The following is an 18,697-nucleotide window of genomic DNA, read 5'->3' on the forward strand; positions in this document are numbered from 1 at the left end:
GCACATCCCCTGGGACATGTCCTTCCACTGTGTCCAGTGTCCCCATCCCTATTCCCAGCTGGGTGATTTGCATCCCCACCCCCAGGTGGATGATATGTGTCCTCATCCCTGTCCCCAGGAGGATGACATGTAAACCCATTCCCAACTCCATAGGGATGACACACATCCCCATCCTTATCCCCTTGGTCCCCATCTCTGTCCTCAACCCCAGGTGGATGATGTGTCCCCATTCCCAGGCTAGTGACACAAATCCCCACCCCCATGTCCAGATTGGTGACTCATCACCTTCCCCATCCCCAACCCCACATGGGTGACAGGCATCCCCATCCCCAGCTGCCCCAAGGGTGCAATTCTGCCCCCCATTCCCCCTCCAAAAGCCCACACCTCGCTGGGGTAAGGCAAAGCACAGGAGCTGCAAACAGCAGGACTGAGGGCAATTTGTATTTCAACAAAATAGTCTGCGCGCACGCTTATATTTACACCTGGGGAGGGGATATTTACAGGGCTGGGGTGAGGGGTGGGGCTATATACACAGGGGGTGTGTGGAGGGGAGCAGCAAGGTCTAAGCCTGTCCCACTCCTTTCCTCTCTTTGGGAAAGGGGTGAGACAGGCGCAGGGGGAGCAGAGTACTGAAAAGAGAAGGCAAAGTGCCGTGTGGGGCAGCCAGGCCCCAGGGATGGCTCAGACCCGCCGAGCCACAGAGGTTGGGGATGGGGGGTCAGGACCCAAGAGGCTGGGGGGGGGGGGTCAGGAGGGTTCTCCCAACCAGGGGCTGCAGGAGGCTTGGAGGGAGCTTTGCTGGTGCTGATGGAGGGGACGGGCGGTGCAGTGCCCACTGAGCCCCTGTGCCCCAGTACTGCTGAGGGGGGTCCTGGTGCACCCCAAGAAGGGGGGCTCTGTTGAGCTCAGATGGCTTTGGGGTCTTTCCGCTCACCCAGCAGCCAGTATGTCCGCATCTTCCCCTTGCCCTGGGCGGGGGGAAATGGTCAGACCCCCCAGGACTGCTGTCCCCACAGTGCTTTCCCCAGCACCGCATCCTCACCTTCATCTCCACATCTCCACGCAGCTCCAGCTCAAAGCAGCCAAACTCATCCAGGACTTCTTTGGTGGTGGAGGAGACGTGGATCTTCAGGGCTGGGGGGCAAAGGGACATGCATGGGATGCACCTGTGGTGCTCAGGGCAGGGATGGGTACCTCCAGCCCCACGGCTCACCCTGTCCATTGGACTCCATGCGTGACGCTGTGTTCACTGTATCCCCAAACAAGCAGTACCGCGGCATCTTCAGCCCCACCACTCCTGCGCACACGGGACCTGGGGACACCAAGACATTCAGAGATGTCAGAATAGCAGAGAACATCCCACCCCCACCATCCCCATCCCTATGGTGCAGCAGCCCCCCAGCAGCCTGGGGCTCACCGGTGTGGATGCCGATGCGCAGACGCAGTTGGTCATTGGGCCGGTGCCGGATTTTGAAGGTTTTGACGGCCTCCAGCAGGGCCAGGGCCATGCGGACGACCTCCCGGGCGTGCAGCTTCCCATTGCGCACCGGCAGCCCCGACACCACCATGTAGGCATCCCCAATGGTCTCCACCTGTGGCAGTGGGGTCAGGAGGCGCGGGCACCCCTTGGTACCCACCTTGGTGCCCTGTACCCCTTACCTTGTACACATCGAAGTTGTCAATGATGGCATCAAAGCAGGTGTAGAGGTCATTCAGCAGCGTCACCACCTTCAAGAAGCACAGTGGGGATGGTGGCAGCAGGGTGTCTTCAGCCCTGCGCATAGCTCTATAGCGGGGGGATGAGCCCCCTGTCCACCCTTAGCCCTGTTCCCACCTGCATTGGGGTGCTCTCAGCTGACAGTGCAGTGAAGCCCACAATGTCGCTGAAGTAGATGGTGACGCTGTCAAAAGCCTCAGCTCGCACAGTCTCCCCACGCTTCAGCTGCTCCGCCACAGAGCTGCCAAGGGAAGCAGGGACAGTGGGTGCTGGGGGTCCTCTCCTCAAATCACATCCCCCTCCTCCCTGCTCCCCTCACCAGCACCAGCACAGGGAGCAAGGCAGGACTCCTGTGCCCTCAGCCCCAGTGCGGCCCCCAGCCCCACGAAGACCCCAGCCCCACGCATCCCCCCTCACTGGGGCAGGATCTGGTAGAGGAGGTTCTCTGCTTTGCGCTTCTCCTCCAGGTAGGCTTGGGTTCGTTCCTCTACCAACTTCTCCAGGTTGTTGGCATACTGCTCCATGCGCGACAGTAGGTTGTCCAGGATGCTGGTGCTGCCCTCCCTGCAGGGAGAGGGGCAGCTGGGCAAGGGGGACACGGGGACACTGCCCTGTTGGCTGTCTCCACTCCCAGGTGGAGCTGGGGCTTCTGTACCCCCACTCCTCAACACCCACTTGTTGAATCTCCGAATGAAGATCTTGATCTGGCTGAAGTCGGGGCGCTCAGCAGGCTCCTGCGCCCAGCAGCGCTCCATCAGCACAGCCAGCTCTTCGCTGTGCACTCCAATGTCGATGGAGGGCCGGAAAAAGGGCTTCTGGCTGTTGCGTACCTTCTGCACAATCTCTGCCCAACAAGCAAGGGCTGATGGTCAGCACAGACCCCAGAATCCACCCCATACCTTGCCAACCCCTTCAAATCTCCCTAACCTTTTGGGCTCAGGTCCATGCCCTCGATGTAGAAGGGGCCGTTGCGCAGGGCAATCTCCTGCACAATGATGCCAAAGCTGTAGACGTCGGCTTTCTGCATGCCCTGTGCAGGCAGATGGCCCTTCTGCAGCAGCTCTGGGGCTGTCCACAGCTTCTCTGTAGGGGCACAGAGCAGTGAGGTAAAGCCCCCATCCCCCTGCTACCCATGTCCCTGTCCCCACAGTGAGTGCTCACTGGCGTAAAGGGCATGTGTGTCCTCGCCGTCACAGGGTGTGCGGAAGCTGGCCAGTCCATAGTCGGTGATCTTCAGCACAAAGCGGCTGTCCACCACGCAGTTGGAGGACTTGAGGCTGCCATGGTGCCCAATGATGCTGTTGTGCAGGAAGGCCATTCCCTGCACCAGACAGAGAGACATGGTGACACCAGCACCCCTCAGCATCCCCGTCAGGCCAACCGTGCCCCTTGCTCAGGTACCTTGACGATGTCATTGATGAGCGAGTAGCGAAACATCCAGTCCAAGTTGATGCTCTCATTCTCCAGGATGTCCTGGAGAGGCACACTCATCTCTATCTTCATTCTCCACCGCCATCTCCCCTTCCCCTCCCCACCTCCTCCACCCTCCTGTGTCCCTTCACTACCTGCAGGCTGCCCCTGGGGCAGTACTCAGTGACGATGCAGATGTTGGGAGGATCGATGCAAGCCCCAATGAAGCGTGTCAGGTGGTTGAACTGGATGTCCCGCATCTGGGGGTGCAAGCAGAGCTTGGTGGGGAGAGGCAGCACCCCGCTGACCCACCACCACAAGGAGCAGATACTGCACTCCAGCAGAGCACAGACCCCATCCCAGACCCCACACCTACATGTTTGAGCTCAAAGAGCACCTGCCGTGTCAACTCAATGCGCTTCTTGTTGACGTGCTTGATAGCCACCACATTGCCCTGGGGACAATGGAGGGGTGAGTGCTCACCAGGTAGCTCTGGGGAGACATGCTGGCAGCCCATAGGGGTGCAGACTGACCTTGAAGTGTCCGGTGTTGGCAAAGATCTGGTACTTGCCATGTGTGGTCATCAGCGAGCCATAGCTGGAGCCACGCTGCAGAGAGGGAGTGTTAGGGACAGGGACAACACACCCACAGAGCAGGGCAGGGGCAGGACAAGGTCTGGTCTGCAGGGTCAGCATGAGGGAGTGCAAAGTCTATAGGCTATGTGCTACAGTGCATGGGGGGCTGTGGAGATGTAGCACTACAAGGGATGAAGGGCCTCACAGGGGATGGATAGAGCATGGTGCTCCATAGGGACTCCGGGCTGTGGGGGGATGGAAGGGCATGAATGAAACGTGTCTCTGAAAGAGATGGAGAGCTTTGCAAGGGATGGATGAACACAGGGAGTACAGTATGACTCCGTAGGAGACATGGGGCTATGCAGGAGGACAGGACAGGAGTAGAGGGATGAAGTCTCACCAGGGACAGTGTAAGCCGGCTGCCTGCTCCCTTATGGTACCGCTCTGCGCTCCCAAAGTGCAGCTCATCCCATCTGATCCTCCACAGCATGCTGGCCAGCTCCTTCTCCAGCATCAGCTTCCTAGGGGACACAATGGGTCAGCCTGCCCATCCCTACTGCCCTCCACCCTGCTGCCCCCATATCCATACCCACCTGAAAATGAGGAAACTGGAGATGCCGAACATGACGAAGGTGAGCCCGGTGCCCAAAGCAACGATGGCCAATGTGGAGAGGGGGGCTGCCATGGGTTAGGGAGGCTGTTAGCACTGTGTGGGGCTGCACACCCCAAGGGAAGGATAGAGTGGGACACCCCATGCACCCACTTTTATCACAGGAGGGGTCATCCACATCAAAGACGCAGGGTGGGTTGTCCAAGGGGGGAGCCCCCTTCACCCAGCGGATGGGCCGCCCCAGCCAGCGGATCTGCTTCTCTGCACCCGAGTAGTGTCCCACCACCTGTGGGGAGACAGCTGAGCCCAGACCCCCACACACACTGCCCCCATCCCCCAGCAGGACCCCAGTGCTGCCCCCACCTCGTACTGCCCGCTCTCGGGGTCACCCATGGCCCACAGGTTGAAGTCAGTGTCACGGTCGTTGTTGCTGTCCATGCTCACCAGCCCCGTCACCCCTATGGCACAAGTGAGGTCCAGGTGGAATATGGAGCACAGGACCAATCCCTGCAGCCCACCTGCCCTCCTCCCTTTCCCCCTAACCCCCCCAGCCCCTCTCCCTGCTGCTACCCTGGAACTTGCGGTCCCGCATCTTCTCGATGAGCTGCGTGGCGTTCTTCTTGGAGCCGCCCTCCCGCAGGGTCTCGTTCAGCACCATGGCGTACAGCAGCACCCCGTCATAGAAGCACCCCGCCACCAGGTTCATCTGCAGGAGGGAGCTGAGCACTGCATGCATTCCCTGACAGCCCACCACTCTGTGCCAGAGCCATGCACACCTCTACAGCCCCAACCCCACAGCGGGGCTATGCTCAACCCTGCAGCTCCGTTACCCTGCAGCAGGTACATGCACACCTCAGCAGCTCTATAACCCTGAATTGGTGGCATGCATGCCCTTGCAGCCCTGTAACCCCACAGTGGGGCCATGCACATCCCCCATAAGCCCACAGTGCTGCCACAACCACCCTACAACCCCATAACCCTGTACCACATCCACTCACAAGCCCTGCAGGGACATCATCACATTGCACTGCTCCAATCAGGTACATATGTCATCACCCTCCACCACATCCAACCCTCTGCAACCCCAAAGGGACAGTCCTCACATCATGCAGAGCTCACCAGGGAGTAGTTGAGCTGCACCCCAAACTTCTGCTTGGCACGCAGGATGAGCTGGGTCTGGAAGTGCTGGTACTCAGGGTTCTGGGGCTCATAGTAGGTGATCACCAGCACAGTCTGCGAACACAGCAACGCACGTCACACTGAAATCCCAACCCAAACCCCCATGTAGGAGGGTGCAGCTCACCTGGAAAGCCTCACGCAGCCCCGCGTCCTGCCCTGAACCCTGCTGCCAGGGCTTGAAGGCGTCATGGGCAGAGTCCCCCCGCAGGCTCTCCCCGAAGACATCGACGTAGAAGAAGACGTAGTCGCCGTTGGTCAGGTTCTCGCGCTGTGCCAGCTGCATGATGCGGCGCAGCATCTCCGGCGGCCCACACAGGTACACCACTGCCAGGATGGGGGGTGTCAGTGCACAGCTCCCACCTCACAGAGTCATGGGGTCACCCCATAGCCCTGCTGGCCTGGACGTGCCCATGGCACATCATCCGGTATGGGGGGAAAGGGGAACCCCAGCACATGGGGTGGATGGATGCCCTGTGCACCACGCGCTGTAGAGTGCCATCACCTTGGCTCAAAGGCTTTGGGGAAGGGGAATATCAGGCTGGGAAAGGCGTCAGGGCCATGCCCCAGAGCCCGCTGGGGAATCTAGGCTGAGGAAAGGGACAAAAACATGTTTGGGTTTGCGGTCGGTCGTGCGGCAGGAATGCGCAGGTTCCCGGATTCCAGCACCTTCGGCCGGCCACAGCATTAATTGGAAACAGAGCATCTGCTGCTGCGACCCAAGAGCCAAGGGGGTGCCCGGGCCCCGTCCCACCACCCCCACCGCCCCACAGCTCAATGACTGCGCCTCTATCAACCCCACAGGGACACAGAGATGGGCGATGCGTGGCGCTGATAGCAGGTACCCTGCTATGGAGCCAGGCACCCCGTGGGCTGCTGTGCAGAGAGCGTCCGGAACCCCCCCGAGCAGGGGCCCTCCTGCCACCGCCTCCTCCCTCCCTCCCCCCGGAAAACCAGGGCCCCCGCTCCAGCCAGCCTGGCTGGGAACCCACGATTGAGCAACGGGGGAGGAGGCGGCGGGCGCCGGAGGAATGTCACGCTCAGCTGCTGGCCCCGTGCACGGCCCTAACCCCGGCACTGCTGGGACTGGGTGCACGGCGACGGGGGGATCGGGGCCAGCATCTGCATATGTGGACACTGAACTTGGTGAAAGCCTTCATCCGCGGGTGCAGAACCCTTGGAGAACTGCACACGGGGAGGGACAGGCTCTGGGACACAGTGTGGCACAAGGCAGCACGAGGGACACGGACTGTCCCTTCAGGGGGTTTTGCCATGGGGCAGAAACCACTGGGGCTTCTTAGTGGGACATCCTCCCAAAAAACACAATGCCACCCCTGTGCCACCTCCTGCCCCACCCCACAGCCCTTGGGGACACCACGTGAGACCATCCCTGGCTGTGACAGCTGGTAGCAGATGGTGGCACGGCCGCGCAGGGGCCCACATGGTCACAGCCCTCATCACGGGGGGAGGTGGGGAATGGAGCCAGCGTGGCTCCTGGGGCAAGAGATGTGCAGAGGGGTTGGGGCTGTGTGACAGGTGCCACCCAAATGGGGGAAAACACACGGGGCTGGAAGCACCATTGAGCAGCAGGGGACAAAGCCCAGCGCCCACCCATGTCCCCAGGCGCAGGACCTGCGCTCTGAAGGCAGATGCCCCGGTAATTCCCTCATCTGCAGCTCTAATTATATCAGCCCTGCTGCGAGCAGCAGCAGCGACGTGGGGCCCGGCACGTCGCCCTCAGGCCCAGAGAAAGGACATGGCAGCACAGTGCTGATGGGGCAGGTGCGTGCCAGCCCCATTACTGCCACATGGGGATGCAGCCACATCCCCCGTACCCACATTTGGGGCAGCAAACACTGAGGAATGGGGAGCACCGGGGGCACAAAGAGGGACGTGGCTCTCCTCAGCCTCACCCCGGGTGATGCCAAAGCAATGCTCAACACAGGGTGCATAGTAACAGCATTCTCCACAGCCCCACACAGCATGGGGCAGCTCCAGGGGCCCCATGTCTCTGCCCATGCTGCCTTGAGCCAGGGGCACCGATCACATCAGGGTGATTTACAACTCCAAGCCGGAAACGTTGGAAGCAATCGCTGAGCCGAGCTTTTTCCCCGTGCACTCCCTCACCCCAGAAAGCCATCAGCTCAGGGCCAGGGGCTCACAGCTCCCTCAGGCTCAGCCCTGCTGGCCCATCTGGCTCCTCTCATCCTAGCCTCGTGTCCTTCCTAATGACACAGCATCTTCAGATCCATTAAGGAGAGCTGCCTCCCCGATCGATACGCCCTGCTCATCAATAATGGAAGAGCAGCTGCCTGCCCTTGCTCTCCAGCTGCCTCCAGAGCCCCTCCATTTCCTACTGCACCCAATACAGCCACTCTCCTGGGGCGTTCCCAGCCTTGTCCCCAACCCTCCGCCATGATCACAGCTGGGGACCAGCACCAAGGCAGCGGGCCAAAGGGCCAGGCTGTTTCTTCCCTGCATGGGGCACATCCATCTCACTGTGCTGGCACAAGAGCCACTGCCAGCACTGCCCATCAGTGGCCACGTCTGCACCATCACCTCCGCCTCCAGGTCCAGCCTGCCCTTGGTGGCCCAAGCCACAGGGTGCCACAAAGGTGCCACCATGTCTCCTGTGCCCTGTGAGGGGCTTCAGGCAGGGATTGGGGGTCCCGAGGTTCCTAATCCTGCCCTGGATATCCCAATGGTACCAAGGTGACTCCAGGTCCCCTAGGGCCAGCCTTGTTCCACCACTGCACCCGCTGTCCCGTGCCCCCCCAGTCTGCTGAGACCCCCCCTTCACCATGCCCAATGTTCTGCCTCACACGGGTCCTACAGCATCCCCAACCACTCACTGTGCCCCACAGAGGTCCCACCGTGTGTCTTTCCATTTGCTGTGCCCCACAAAGGTTCCCTCCTACCCACTTCTAGTTGTGTCCCACACAGGTCCCACTGTGCGTCCATCCCCTCATCGTGCCCAGTCGGGTGTCCCCACACTTTTTCTGTGACTCACAAGGGTCCCGCTGGGTGCTCAAATTCTCACTGTGCACCACGGGGTCCCCAGAATCGTGCCCACCCATTAATGCCACGCACGGGTCCTGCTGTTCGCCCCAGGCGCAGCCCCCCCTCCCTCTCCATCCCCGCACCGCGCCCCACCGAGCACTATTCCGCACTCTCGGCGCGGCTCCCAGCCCCGCGCGAGGCCCCCGTTCCCTCGGCGGGACCCCCGCCCACCTCATCCCACCTCATCCCATCCCGTCCCGTCAGTTCGGGCCCCGCCGCCCCTCCCGGCACCGCACGCGTCGCTCCGAGCCGCCACGCACCGCGCCCGCTGGCCTTGATGAAGTGGATGGCGGTGTCGGGGCCGCCCTCGTCGGGGGAATAGATGTGGTGCCGGACGGTGAGGTTGCTGCCGTCCTGCAGCTCCTGAAAGACGCCCTCGATGGTGAAGTAGTAGGGCCGGTCGTCGGTCTTGCGGTCCACGTAGAGCAGCGCGGCGCGGGAGCTCCAGTTGAAGTGGGCGTGCAGGTGGGACACGAAGGCGCCCAGCTTGGGTGCGGAGGGCCCGGTGCGCACCGTGGTGCGGTAATGCTCCCGCTTCTCGCTGAAGCCCACGGCCACGGCGCCGGCGGTGATGAGCGGCAGCCGCCAGTGCGAGGCGAAGCGCCCCACTGAGGCGGCGGGGTAGACGCAGCCCGGCCCGAAGAGCACGTCGGGGTCGTGGTAGAGCTTCAGGTCCACGGCCTTCAGCGGCGCCACGTACTCGGAGCAGGCCCCCCCCAGCTCGGAGCTCATGAACTCGACGCGCACCGAGAAGGGCCGCGGCAGCAGCGGCGGATCCCCCCGCTGCAGCGCCTCCAGCGCCAGGCTCAGCGCCGGCTCCACGCGCGGCCAGGCCCACGCGTAGCTCACGTTGCGCTCCGGCAGCACCACGGCCACCGTCAGGTTGGCGCCCGCCCCGTCGGGGTTCGCCGCCCGCCGCCCTCCGCCGCCGCCGCCCGCCGCCGCCAGCAGCGCGGCCAGCACCAGCGGCAGCCGCGGAGCCATGGGCCGCGATGGCTCCTGCGCCCGCCGCCGCCCGCGGCTCCTCCGTCCGCCGCCCCGCCGCCTGCACCTCCCCCGGGCGGGGCCGCCCCGGGACGGGCAGCTCTCCCCCCCACCCCTCGCCGCCCCGCCCCGCGCCGCCCCCCGCCCTCGGCCCCTCGGCAGCCGCGGCGGGTGGTGGTCGCGCCGTCGGGGCGCGGGGTCTGCCCGAGCCGAGAGATGGGGAGCGGGCGCGTGGGTAGGGGGTGGGGGGTGTCGAGGAGAGAGGCAGAGTGCTGAGAGTTCTCAGCGCCTGGGGGAGTTGGGGAGGGGGCTGGGGGTGATGCGGTGTTTGCGTACCGGGGGTCCTCAGTGCCACGGAGGTCCGAGTTCTGGGTAGACCTCAGCATGGAGGGATTGGGGAGTTGGTTCCGGGTGCTGGGGGTTCTAAGCGCGGGGGAGAGGGGAGGGCGAGTAGGTTATGATGGTCGGGGTACGAGGGTGTCCAGCGTGGGGGAACTGGGGAGGGGATCTGGGGTGCTGGGGGTTCTCAGTATTGGAGAATCAAGAGGGGTGCCCAGGTTCTGAGGAGACCTGGACGTGGGGGTTGGGGAGGTGTTCCCGGGTGCTAATGTGCCACAAGACACGGAGGTCGGTAAGGGGTTGGGTGCCGGAGGTCCCCGTTATGGGGGGGGATTGGGTGTCCGAGTTCGGGAGTTTGGGGTGGAGACATGGTGCAGCGTGACGAGGTGGTCACTTAGGGGAAGTGGGAAGTAAGTACCCAAGTTCTGGGGGTCCCCAGCGTAGAGTGATTGAGTGCAACGTCCAAATTATCGGTCGTGTCCATCCTGGAACGGTTGGGAGGGGTGCACAACTCCTGGGGGTCCTCAGCATGGGGGGGGCACTGTGGAGATGGCCCTGAGTGCCCACAATGGGAGTCCCTTTGGATTTGGGGTGCGGGGTCCCACGGGGGTACACGGGGCAGGGACAGCCGGGCTCGGCGCAGGCAGGAGCGATAGGGGGGTCTGGCGGGGCCCCGCTGGGGGCAGCGTGCCCGCGCGCATTCCGCACATTCCGGGCCCCCCCACTCAGTGCCACGCGCCCGCCCCACGCGTGAACGCGGACAGAGGATGGGCGGGGGCGGGGGCGTGGTGGGGCTGCGTGGGTCCGGCTGCCCACACGGGGCCCGCGGTGGGGACACGGAAGCAGCGGGGGTCCGGGTCTCCTCCGGGGTATGTAGGGGGGGCTCCTCCTGCCGGTCCCGCTGCAGGTGTCCCCCGATGAGTGACACGTCGCCCCCCGCGGGGTTGGGTTACGGATATAAATACCCGAGGGCGGTGAAACCCGACCGGCAGCGGCGCGCTGGGGACCAAAACCTCTCCGAAAAGCAACAAAAACGAGCCTCGCTGCTGCTGCTCCTGATGTCGCCGTGCCGCCAGGGAGGGCCCGGCAGCGGCGGCCGTGTGCTGACATCGGACACTGCGGGGACACGGACAGGGACGGGAGGGGCTGCGCGCCGCACGTGGTGCCATCACTCGTACACCCACGCGTGGGCGGGGGTCCCGCAAACAGCGTTGCATGCCCAAAGCCTTCTCCAGCCCCGCGTTCCCCATCCACCCCATCTTGCTCTGGGCTATTTGCAGCCACATCTCTCCTTCCCCTAGCACTGACTTCTGTCTTTTTCAGTGTCCCTGCAGGAAGGGTTCACCCACACCACCAACTGCCCCCACTGCCCGCAGCATCCATCCTGGGGCTGGGCACCAAGATGCTCTTAAGGCTGAGCTGACCAACCTGCTGCTGGTGGCATCCTGTGGTCCATGGCTGCACATGTGGGTGGTGGTGGGGCTGGTGTAGTGGACCATGCATTGTGCACACCATGGGCACAGCACTGCCCCGCAGAGCTCATGCACTGTTTCATTTCCCAGGTTCCCAGAAGGCAAATGCAACTGTTGAATCCCCAGTGCTGCTGATTGTTTAATTGGTTAAAAATGCGTTTCCACCTCCTGGAGCGCGGCGAGGCGAGCAAGTGAGCTGCAGAGCCCTGCCAAGTGCCTTCACCTCTGCACAGAGAGTAGGGCCAGGAAGCTGTCAGCCCCAGGAGGTGGCTGTAAAGTGCGTCAGGCAGCGTGTCAGGACAGCTGAGCTGGATGGAGGAGCTGCACAGGCCATCACCACGCTGGGGACGTGTGGCACTGGGGCACCAGAGTCTGGAGCTGAGGCACAGCATAGATGGAAGAGGCACATCCATGGGTCCCCATTTCTGTCCACACAGATGCTCCAAAGGCTGCTCCATCCCTGCCATGAGGGGAACATCTCCAAAAGGTTGAGGCTGCTCTGGCCAAGAGTTCTCAGGCCACTGCATGAGTGCCACACAGGGATGGATGCACACAGTGACCTCTGTGCTATGGGCTTCATGTGCTGCAGTTGTCAGGGTAACCTGAAGGACTCCTTGTTTGTGTTCAGGTTTTGCATGCCAACAATGGGGGGGAAAAAATGAGCAGAATCAAAGATTGTGAAGAAAAAAGCATGGGTTATGTGGCAGCTGTGCTGATCCTCGGGTTCAGATCAGATTCAGGCAGGGGTGTGCAGCAAGGGCAGGGATTTGATGTCCCCATGGAAGAGCCACTAGCATGTCTCCATGCCCAGAGTGAAGGAGGGTCCCCACCTCTGTCTGTAGGGCCATGTCCAAGTTTCTTCTGTGGCTCTTCCTGAGGGGTATCCCCAAGGAATACTCTTCCTTGGGGTGCTGCCATGAGTCCCAGCTATCAGCTGTGATGTGCTGGGGCACTGTGGGTCTGCAGGGGGTGATTGTGCTGGAGCTGGGCTGCATGGAACAGGGGGCTGTGATCCCAGTGCTGAAGAAAAGTCAGCAAAGGTCAGCAGGAGCCACTGAGAATATAAACCCCCAGTGTCCACTGTGGGTGTTGCTGGCCCTGCAGCACACTGAAGTGTTGGTGTCACCAGACCAGTGGTTCTACCAGCACCAGTGGTGCTGCAAGCCCCAGGGTTTCACCAGCCTCACAGGTGCCACTAGTCTAAGGTGCCACCTGCCTCACTGGTGACATCAGTCCTATTGCTGTTACCTGTCATGACGCTGCCACCAGCTCTGGTGGTGCTACCAGCTTTATTGAGGCTCCCAGCCCCATCGGTGCCACCAACCCTGTTGGGGCCACCAGCCTCATTGATGCCACCTGTTGTGGTACCACCAGCCACTGTGATGCTGTGACCAGTCACATTAGTGACACCAACCTCTTCAAGCCACTGGCCCCATTGGTGCCACAGTCCCAGTGGTGTCACTGCAGTGCATGCATCCCTGCGCCACTTTCTCAGCTGCAGGCACCCATCCTCACTTGGCCCCAGGCCTGGCAGGCTCGTGGCACTTTCTTGGATAGCACAGCTCCCGCTCAGCCCAGGACTGATCTCCCAGGGTTATTTCTGAATCACAGGACAGGAAGCGTTTAGAGGTTTAAGCCGAGATGAATAATGTGCTCATTTCCTTGTGCCGACTACAAAGCACCTGCTCCGGGGGATTTATGGAGTGCCACTCTCTCGCACTCGCGGCACTGCTGCCCACCCGGATGTTATTATTTTCCTGGGTTGGCTGGTGGGTGCCAAGGCCTGTTTTCCCAAACACTGCACACCATCCCATCACGCTGCTTAGGAAAAGTGGCTGAGGGCAGCAGTGGGGCACACCGGGGTACCCCCTGGTGCTAGAATGCGGCCCCAGGCAGGGTAGGGTGCCAGCAGCTGTAGGGTGGGAGCATTGCAGGAGGAGATGATGTCTCCAGGGTGTGATGCTGGATGGGGTGGCACAGGTAGAGCAGGGCTGCAGATGCATCAATATCTGCCCTCTGTGGGCAACTGTGGCAAAGGAGAACCAGGGGTGCGTGCAGACACCGCTGGAATAAACAGGCTGGAGAGAGCATGGGAGAAAGGGATGGAGCATGCTGGAGAGGGATGGACCATGGTGGAGAGGAATGGAGCTTGTTGGAGTGGGATGAAGCATGAGGACAAGGAATGGAGTATGATAGAGAGGATGGACAGTGTGGGAGAGGAATGGAGCGTGTGGAAGAGAGATGGAGCATATTGAAGAGGAATGGGCTGTGAGAGTGAGTGGATGGGGGGCTGTGAGAGTGATGGAGGGGGGTGGACCACAGTGTTGAAAAAGGATGGACTGTGATGGAGAAGAACAGACAATGAGAACAAGAATGGAATGTGAAGACAAGGATGGAGCGCAATGGAGGAAGACTGACCATCACAAAGAGGCATGCAGCATGAGGGTGAGCAAGAAAACATGAGACCATGAAAGAGAGGCAGTGGAGCACTGGGAGCACCAGGGAGCATCACAGTCTGCCTGGGAGTGTGCTGGGGGGCTCAGTGTGCAGTGTGAGGTGTCCCAGATAACAGAGCCCAGCCTGAACACCAGCCCTAGGCAGCCTGTGAATAATGTGACATCGAGGTATTGATCATGCCCCCTCCACTTTGTCCTCTTTCTGGAGCAGCAGCTGCAGTTGCTTTGGTCCTGCAGGAACCAAGCTGACACTGACCCAGCTGGGCCCAGAGATAAGTTGGGTCAGGCTTTTTTTCTTTTTTTCTTTTTTGCTGTTTGTAGAGAAAATAAAGTGCTTGTGGGGAGCAGGAGCCAAGCTCCCCAGTGCCTAAAACAGCAATCGCAGCACTTCCTTGGATTTATGGTGTTTGCTTTCACAATGCCAGCCGGGATCCTGTTTGCTTCCTGCTCTGCAGCTGCAGCCTGAGCTGAAGGCTCAGGAGATTCAGGTTTTATAACACTCCTGGATCCTGCCGATGGCAACTTGTCCATCATCTTTTATGACCCACGCACCTCCTGTGAGGCTGGGCTGGGCTGTTGCCACCCCATCCCATTGCCCACCTCCGGCTGCTCCTGGCAATGGGGTCCCCTTCCCAGCACCAGGCACTGTGCGCAGGCATTGAGCTGCACCAGCATGGGCAGGATGTTGAGACACAGATGTCACCTCCTCCTGCAATGTCCTGGGATGCTCAGGGCTGATGGCAAACACCAGAACTGGCCACCCCACGTGTCCTCGTGGACAGAGCAGGGTTGCACCACACCACTGCATCCCACTACCCAAACTGCGGCTTCTGAGTGCTCTGTCCCATCCACTGCCCTTAGAGCCCGGATCCCAGCTGTAGGAGCTGGGCCACCCCACACCTGCTCCCCATATTTTTGGTGTCCCTCTGTGAGCCAACCATCGGGGCCTCCAAATAAAAACACAACTTTTGTTTAACGTTTCTCTGCTCAGTGATGAAACGAAGACAGATTAGTTCATCGTGGTTGCTAGCATGCTAGACTCCTTTTTCCAAACACACAATAGAAATATTCATTTACCGCCCCAGCGAAGGAGACTTTTATCCTCCTTATATAGTAACAACTCTGCTCCAGAGGGCGATTTTCATTTGTCACTGATAGACTCCTCCATCCCTGCCCACAGCCCATGGGCTGCAGTTTATCCACGGGTACCCCAAACTCATCTGATTTATTACCACCTCTTCCAGCCCATCACACATGCAGTCCTCTGCCTCCCCATTTTTGTTTACCCCTTGATTTGGGATTTCTCTCTAGAAACAGACCCTTTCTTCCACCCATCTGGCCAATGCAGTGATTTAATGGAGAGATGCAGGGTGGCAGCAGGGGGCCAGGGGATGCCGGGCCGTGTGGGGACCTGTGTCATCAGAGGGATGTGCCTGGAAACCTGAAAGTGGTGAATCCAAAGCGGATAGAAGGAAGCAGGTTTTTTTGCTTTTTGTTTTGTTTTTTTTTCATTCCCTGCTTAATTAGGCTGCCACAGGAAAGCGCTCAGGCCAAAAGTTAGTGGGATTCAAGGAGGGATTGGACATCTATGCGGATAACAGAAATATCCAGCTATAACAGTGGATGCCAACACAAATTCTGGAAGGGATATTAAGCCTCACGCGTCAGGGTGTAAACCTATCCCAAACAAGGCAGCTTAACATTGGGCAGATGACCCATGCATGCTGCTGCTGCTGCAGCTGCCAGCAGGGCAGGACCGTGGCCTTGCTCCCTGCTGCAGCAGCACCTTCTGCAGAGGGCAATGAACCCCTCTGGGCAGTCACCATTCCCAGTGCCCTCCTATTGCCCACATCTTCCATTCTCTCCCTTTGGCTGCAGGTAACTGAGTCCTGCAACTTGCAGTCAGTGCAGGCAAGGGACTGTGGCAGACCTCAGGTACATACCCCCAGCCAAGACCTTTGTTCCCTTCTCAGGTCACTTGTTGGCCAAATCCACCTGATTTCATCCCTCTTATCACATCCCTGCTTTTGCAGTTGCCCAGCTTCTGGAAGGAACTGCTCACCTCTGGCACCCACAGCTGCTGCAGGTGGCACAGCCCCACACTCACATTGGCACCACCAAGCTGAGCCTTGGGGTGGTGGACATACATGGACATACAGAGCCCTGTGTCACTGGGAACCACCTGCTCTGGTCAGGGAGACCAGCTCTCACCTTCAGCCTTTGCTAGAGACTTGGAGAAGGGGGAATTTATCCTGTGAGCTGGACCTGAGCACTTCAGCACCCACCAGGGAAACACCATTTGTAAACGTGGTGCCCGTCCTGCTACACACAGTGGGATGCTTGGACACCATGCCATGATGTAGCATGACAGGGGGGGTGTTTGGAGCTGCCCCCTGGTTGGGAGCCAGGGCTGCCCAGCACTGTGCCAAGGGCAACCCCACCAGGGACCTTTGGATCTCCCCTTGCCACTGAGCTCTGCACCCACAGGGGCTTCCAACTGGAGACATTTCTGGAGGGCATGAATCAGCTTTTCACAGCTTGTTAAAAATCTTGATCCTACCTCTTGTTTTCATGCCTTTCAAATCAGGAAATGAGTTTTACAACTTTTCCAGTGGGGCACAGCTGGTGGCCAGGGTCGTAAAGCTGAACTTTATAAATATCTCTTCTTGGGATCAGGGGAAGAGCATTAAAAAGGCAGAGAGAGAGAGAGAGAGAGAGAGAGAGAAAGAGAGAAGGGAAAGAAGCAAAGAAAGAGAGAAGAAAAGCAACTCGGCAGGACTGCTAAGAGCCCAGCTCAACGATAGCCATGGCCCTGAGAGCGCAAAAGACGGCATGCACCTGGGGCAAGCTCTGCCTCCTTCTCTCCCTCTTCCTTCAGCTGCCAGGCTCCCAGGCCAAATGCTACTTCCAGGCTAAAGGTAAGCAGGGAGGTGAGCTGGGAGGATGTAGATGCTGTGAGAATGCCTTGGCTTTCCCCACAGCAGCTGGGCTCAGCTCAGCAGCGAAGAGCAACGCAGGCTGTGCCGAGCCTGGGAGCGCAATCGTGGGCCAGTGATGACTGGAAGGAGCAGTCTATAAACCACAGAACAGCTCCCCAGGGTTCTGGCTGAGAAACAGCTTGCTGGGCCATGAAGAGCTCCTGGCAGGAGCCTGGCCGTGGCCAACATGCAGGACCAGTAGCACAGGGAGGAGGGCTGCCCTCCTGTCCTCCCAGGGGTGAAGAGATGCTGAAATCCAAAGTGACACTGGATGTGACCTCTCCAAAGAGCCAAGAGTCACCAGGATGGATGAGAGCATCTCCCTTTGTGTCTGCTTAGGCTTCCCAAACCTGCCCAGGTGGCAGGAAGAGAGGCCACCAACCATTTCCCATGTCACAGAGAGGAGGTTAAGCAGTGATATCCCTGTTTCCTTTCATGGCAGAGGGATTCCAGTGGGGCTCCTGCACGCTCTCAAGCTTATTGCCTCTATTTTCTTTGCAGCTCCCTGCGAGTATGAGGGGAAGCAGTTCTCCCTTGGTGAGTCGTGGCTGAGCACCAACTGCCTGCTGTGCACCTGCCTGCACCCCATCGGTGTTGGATGCTGCGAAACGTGAGTGAGGGATGCTGGGGGTGGGCAGCAGCGGGGCTGGCGGTGGCACCTGCAACAGAGCAACCAGTAGAGTCCTGGGGATCATAGAATCATAGAAGGGCTTGGGTGCTTGGGAGCTGGCCTGGGAAATACGTGGGCTGCTCGCTGGTACCAGCCAGAGGAGCTGACAGCACTGTGCCTTCTTCCGCAGCACCCAGCACCCCATTGACTTCCCTGACTGGTGCGAGGCCCACTATGACAAGCAGACCTGCCAGATCTCGGTGGTGCAGAAGGCCAACCCCAGCCTGCCGTGTGTGAAGAGCATGGAGCATGAGTGGGGCTCAGCTGGCACCCCTGAGCCACTGAACAAGGTGCTGGATGCAGGGCTTAGCAGATAGAGCGCACGGCCTTGCTGTCAGCCCCCACTCCCCCAGGGCACACCTCCTGCATGCTCCAGACCTGCCCCATCCTGTAGACATCACTGCAGCCACCTTCCAGGGAAACCACTATCTATGCACTATTGTACTGAGCTAACATTTACACTCTAGCGCTGCCACAGTACACCTTTGCTTCTGCCTTCAGCTTCCTGAACTCATCTGGGGCCCCTTCCCCAACACGGCATCGCTCTCAAGGTGAGCAGTGGGCCAGGGCACACAAGTCTCCAATGGGACCAGAGTGCCCTGAGCTGTGATTGTTTGGGGGAATGCAGATCCCAAGGGATGTCTACCAAGGTACACAGGGAATTTCCAGCTCATGGAGAGGGCCACAGAACCAAATTACACCACAGCCAGCTGCAAGCTAAGCAGCTCCCACCAAGACCCCAGTTCCTTTGTCTGCAGGCACTGGCATCTCAGTGGGAAGCATAGCAGACCTGAAGCACAACATGTGCTCTGGCCAGTCCCTTCTCTGCCCCTGAATACAAGAAGCGTAACCTGCTTCTTGAACCACTAATGCCCACGCTCCCACAGCTCCTGTGATCAGAGCTCTGTGTGCCAGCCCTGGGCAACACTACAACTGAGCCAGCCCTGGGCAGGCAGAACACTGGGCACGTGGGGAAAACCGCTGTCCCCAGGAGGAGCCTGGCCCCTGTGCAAGCTGTCCCATTCCAGCTGCAAGAAGCTGGGTGCCCCACTGGTGTTCAGAATCCTGAAGCAACCCGTCTGTGCGAGCGTGGAGCTGGCTGCCCTGACAGCCTGCCCCAGCTGGTGCCATGCCTGTGCTGTACGGAGCCTCGTGTAGATGTTTCTGTTCTTGCAATAAAGGTATTAAACGAAATGGTCTCCAGTCAGTGTCTACTGAATGCTTAGGCTGCCTGTCCCCCAGAAACGGTG

The 18,697-nt window shown here is 60.0% G+C and overlaps 2 protein-coding genes and 1 long non-coding RNA gene across 3 annotated transcripts; 2 read left to right on the top strand and 1 right to left on the bottom strand.

The window, feature by feature from the left end:
• Window positions 1-413: 413 nt before the first annotated feature.
• NPR2 (natriuretic peptide receptor 2) lies at window positions 414-9,560 on the bottom strand. The gene is made up of 22 exons (XM_015848450.1): window positions 8,809-9,560; window positions 5,616-5,815; window positions 5,432-5,545; window positions 4,883-5,018; window positions 4,676-4,770; window positions 4,466-4,598; window positions 4,296-4,380; window positions 4,103-4,223; window positions 3,661-3,735; window positions 3,504-3,581; window positions 3,283-3,387; window positions 3,119-3,190; window positions 2,879-3,038; window positions 2,645-2,800; window positions 2,393-2,561; window positions 2,135-2,281; window positions 1,835-1,958; window positions 1,660-1,728; window positions 1,418-1,592; window positions 1,214-1,312; window positions 1,043-1,134; window positions 414-968 (listed from the first exon to the last, which is right to left on the bottom strand). The coding sequence occupies exons 1-22, from the start codon at window positions 9,530-9,532 to the stop codon at window positions 906-908; spliced, it is 3,192 nt and encodes a 1,063-aa protein (XP_015703936.1). The 5' UTR covers window positions 9,533-9,560; the 3' UTR covers window positions 414-905.
• Window positions 9,561-10,075: 515 nt separating this feature from the next.
• Window positions 10,076-14,779, top strand: LOC116652480. Its single transcript, XR_004305531.1, has 2 exons — window positions 10,076-11,337; window positions 11,434-14,779. It is a non-coding gene; the product is annotated as an uncharacterized LOC116652480 (long non-coding RNA).
• A 1,167-nt stretch (window positions 14,780-15,946) lies between these two features.
• Window positions 15,947-18,641, top strand: MSMP (microseminoprotein, prostate associated). Its single transcript, XM_032441316.1, has 4 exons — window positions 15,947-15,989; window positions 16,586-16,717; window positions 17,279-17,387; window positions 17,578-18,641. Exons 1-4 carry the CDS (start codon window positions 15,947-15,949, stop codon window positions 17,762-17,764), a joined length of 471 nt encoding a protein of 156 aa, XP_032297207.1. The 3' UTR covers window positions 17,765-18,641.
• The last annotated feature ends 56 nt before the right edge of the window (window positions 18,642-18,697 follow it).

The sequence above is a fragment of the Coturnix japonica genome, chromosome Z, assembly GCF_001577835.2.
Source record: "Coturnix japonica isolate 7356 chromosome Z, Coturnix japonica 2.1, whole genome shotgun sequence".
Lineage (NCBI taxonomy): Eukaryota > Metazoa > Chordata > Aves > Galliformes > Phasianidae > Coturnix > Coturnix japonica.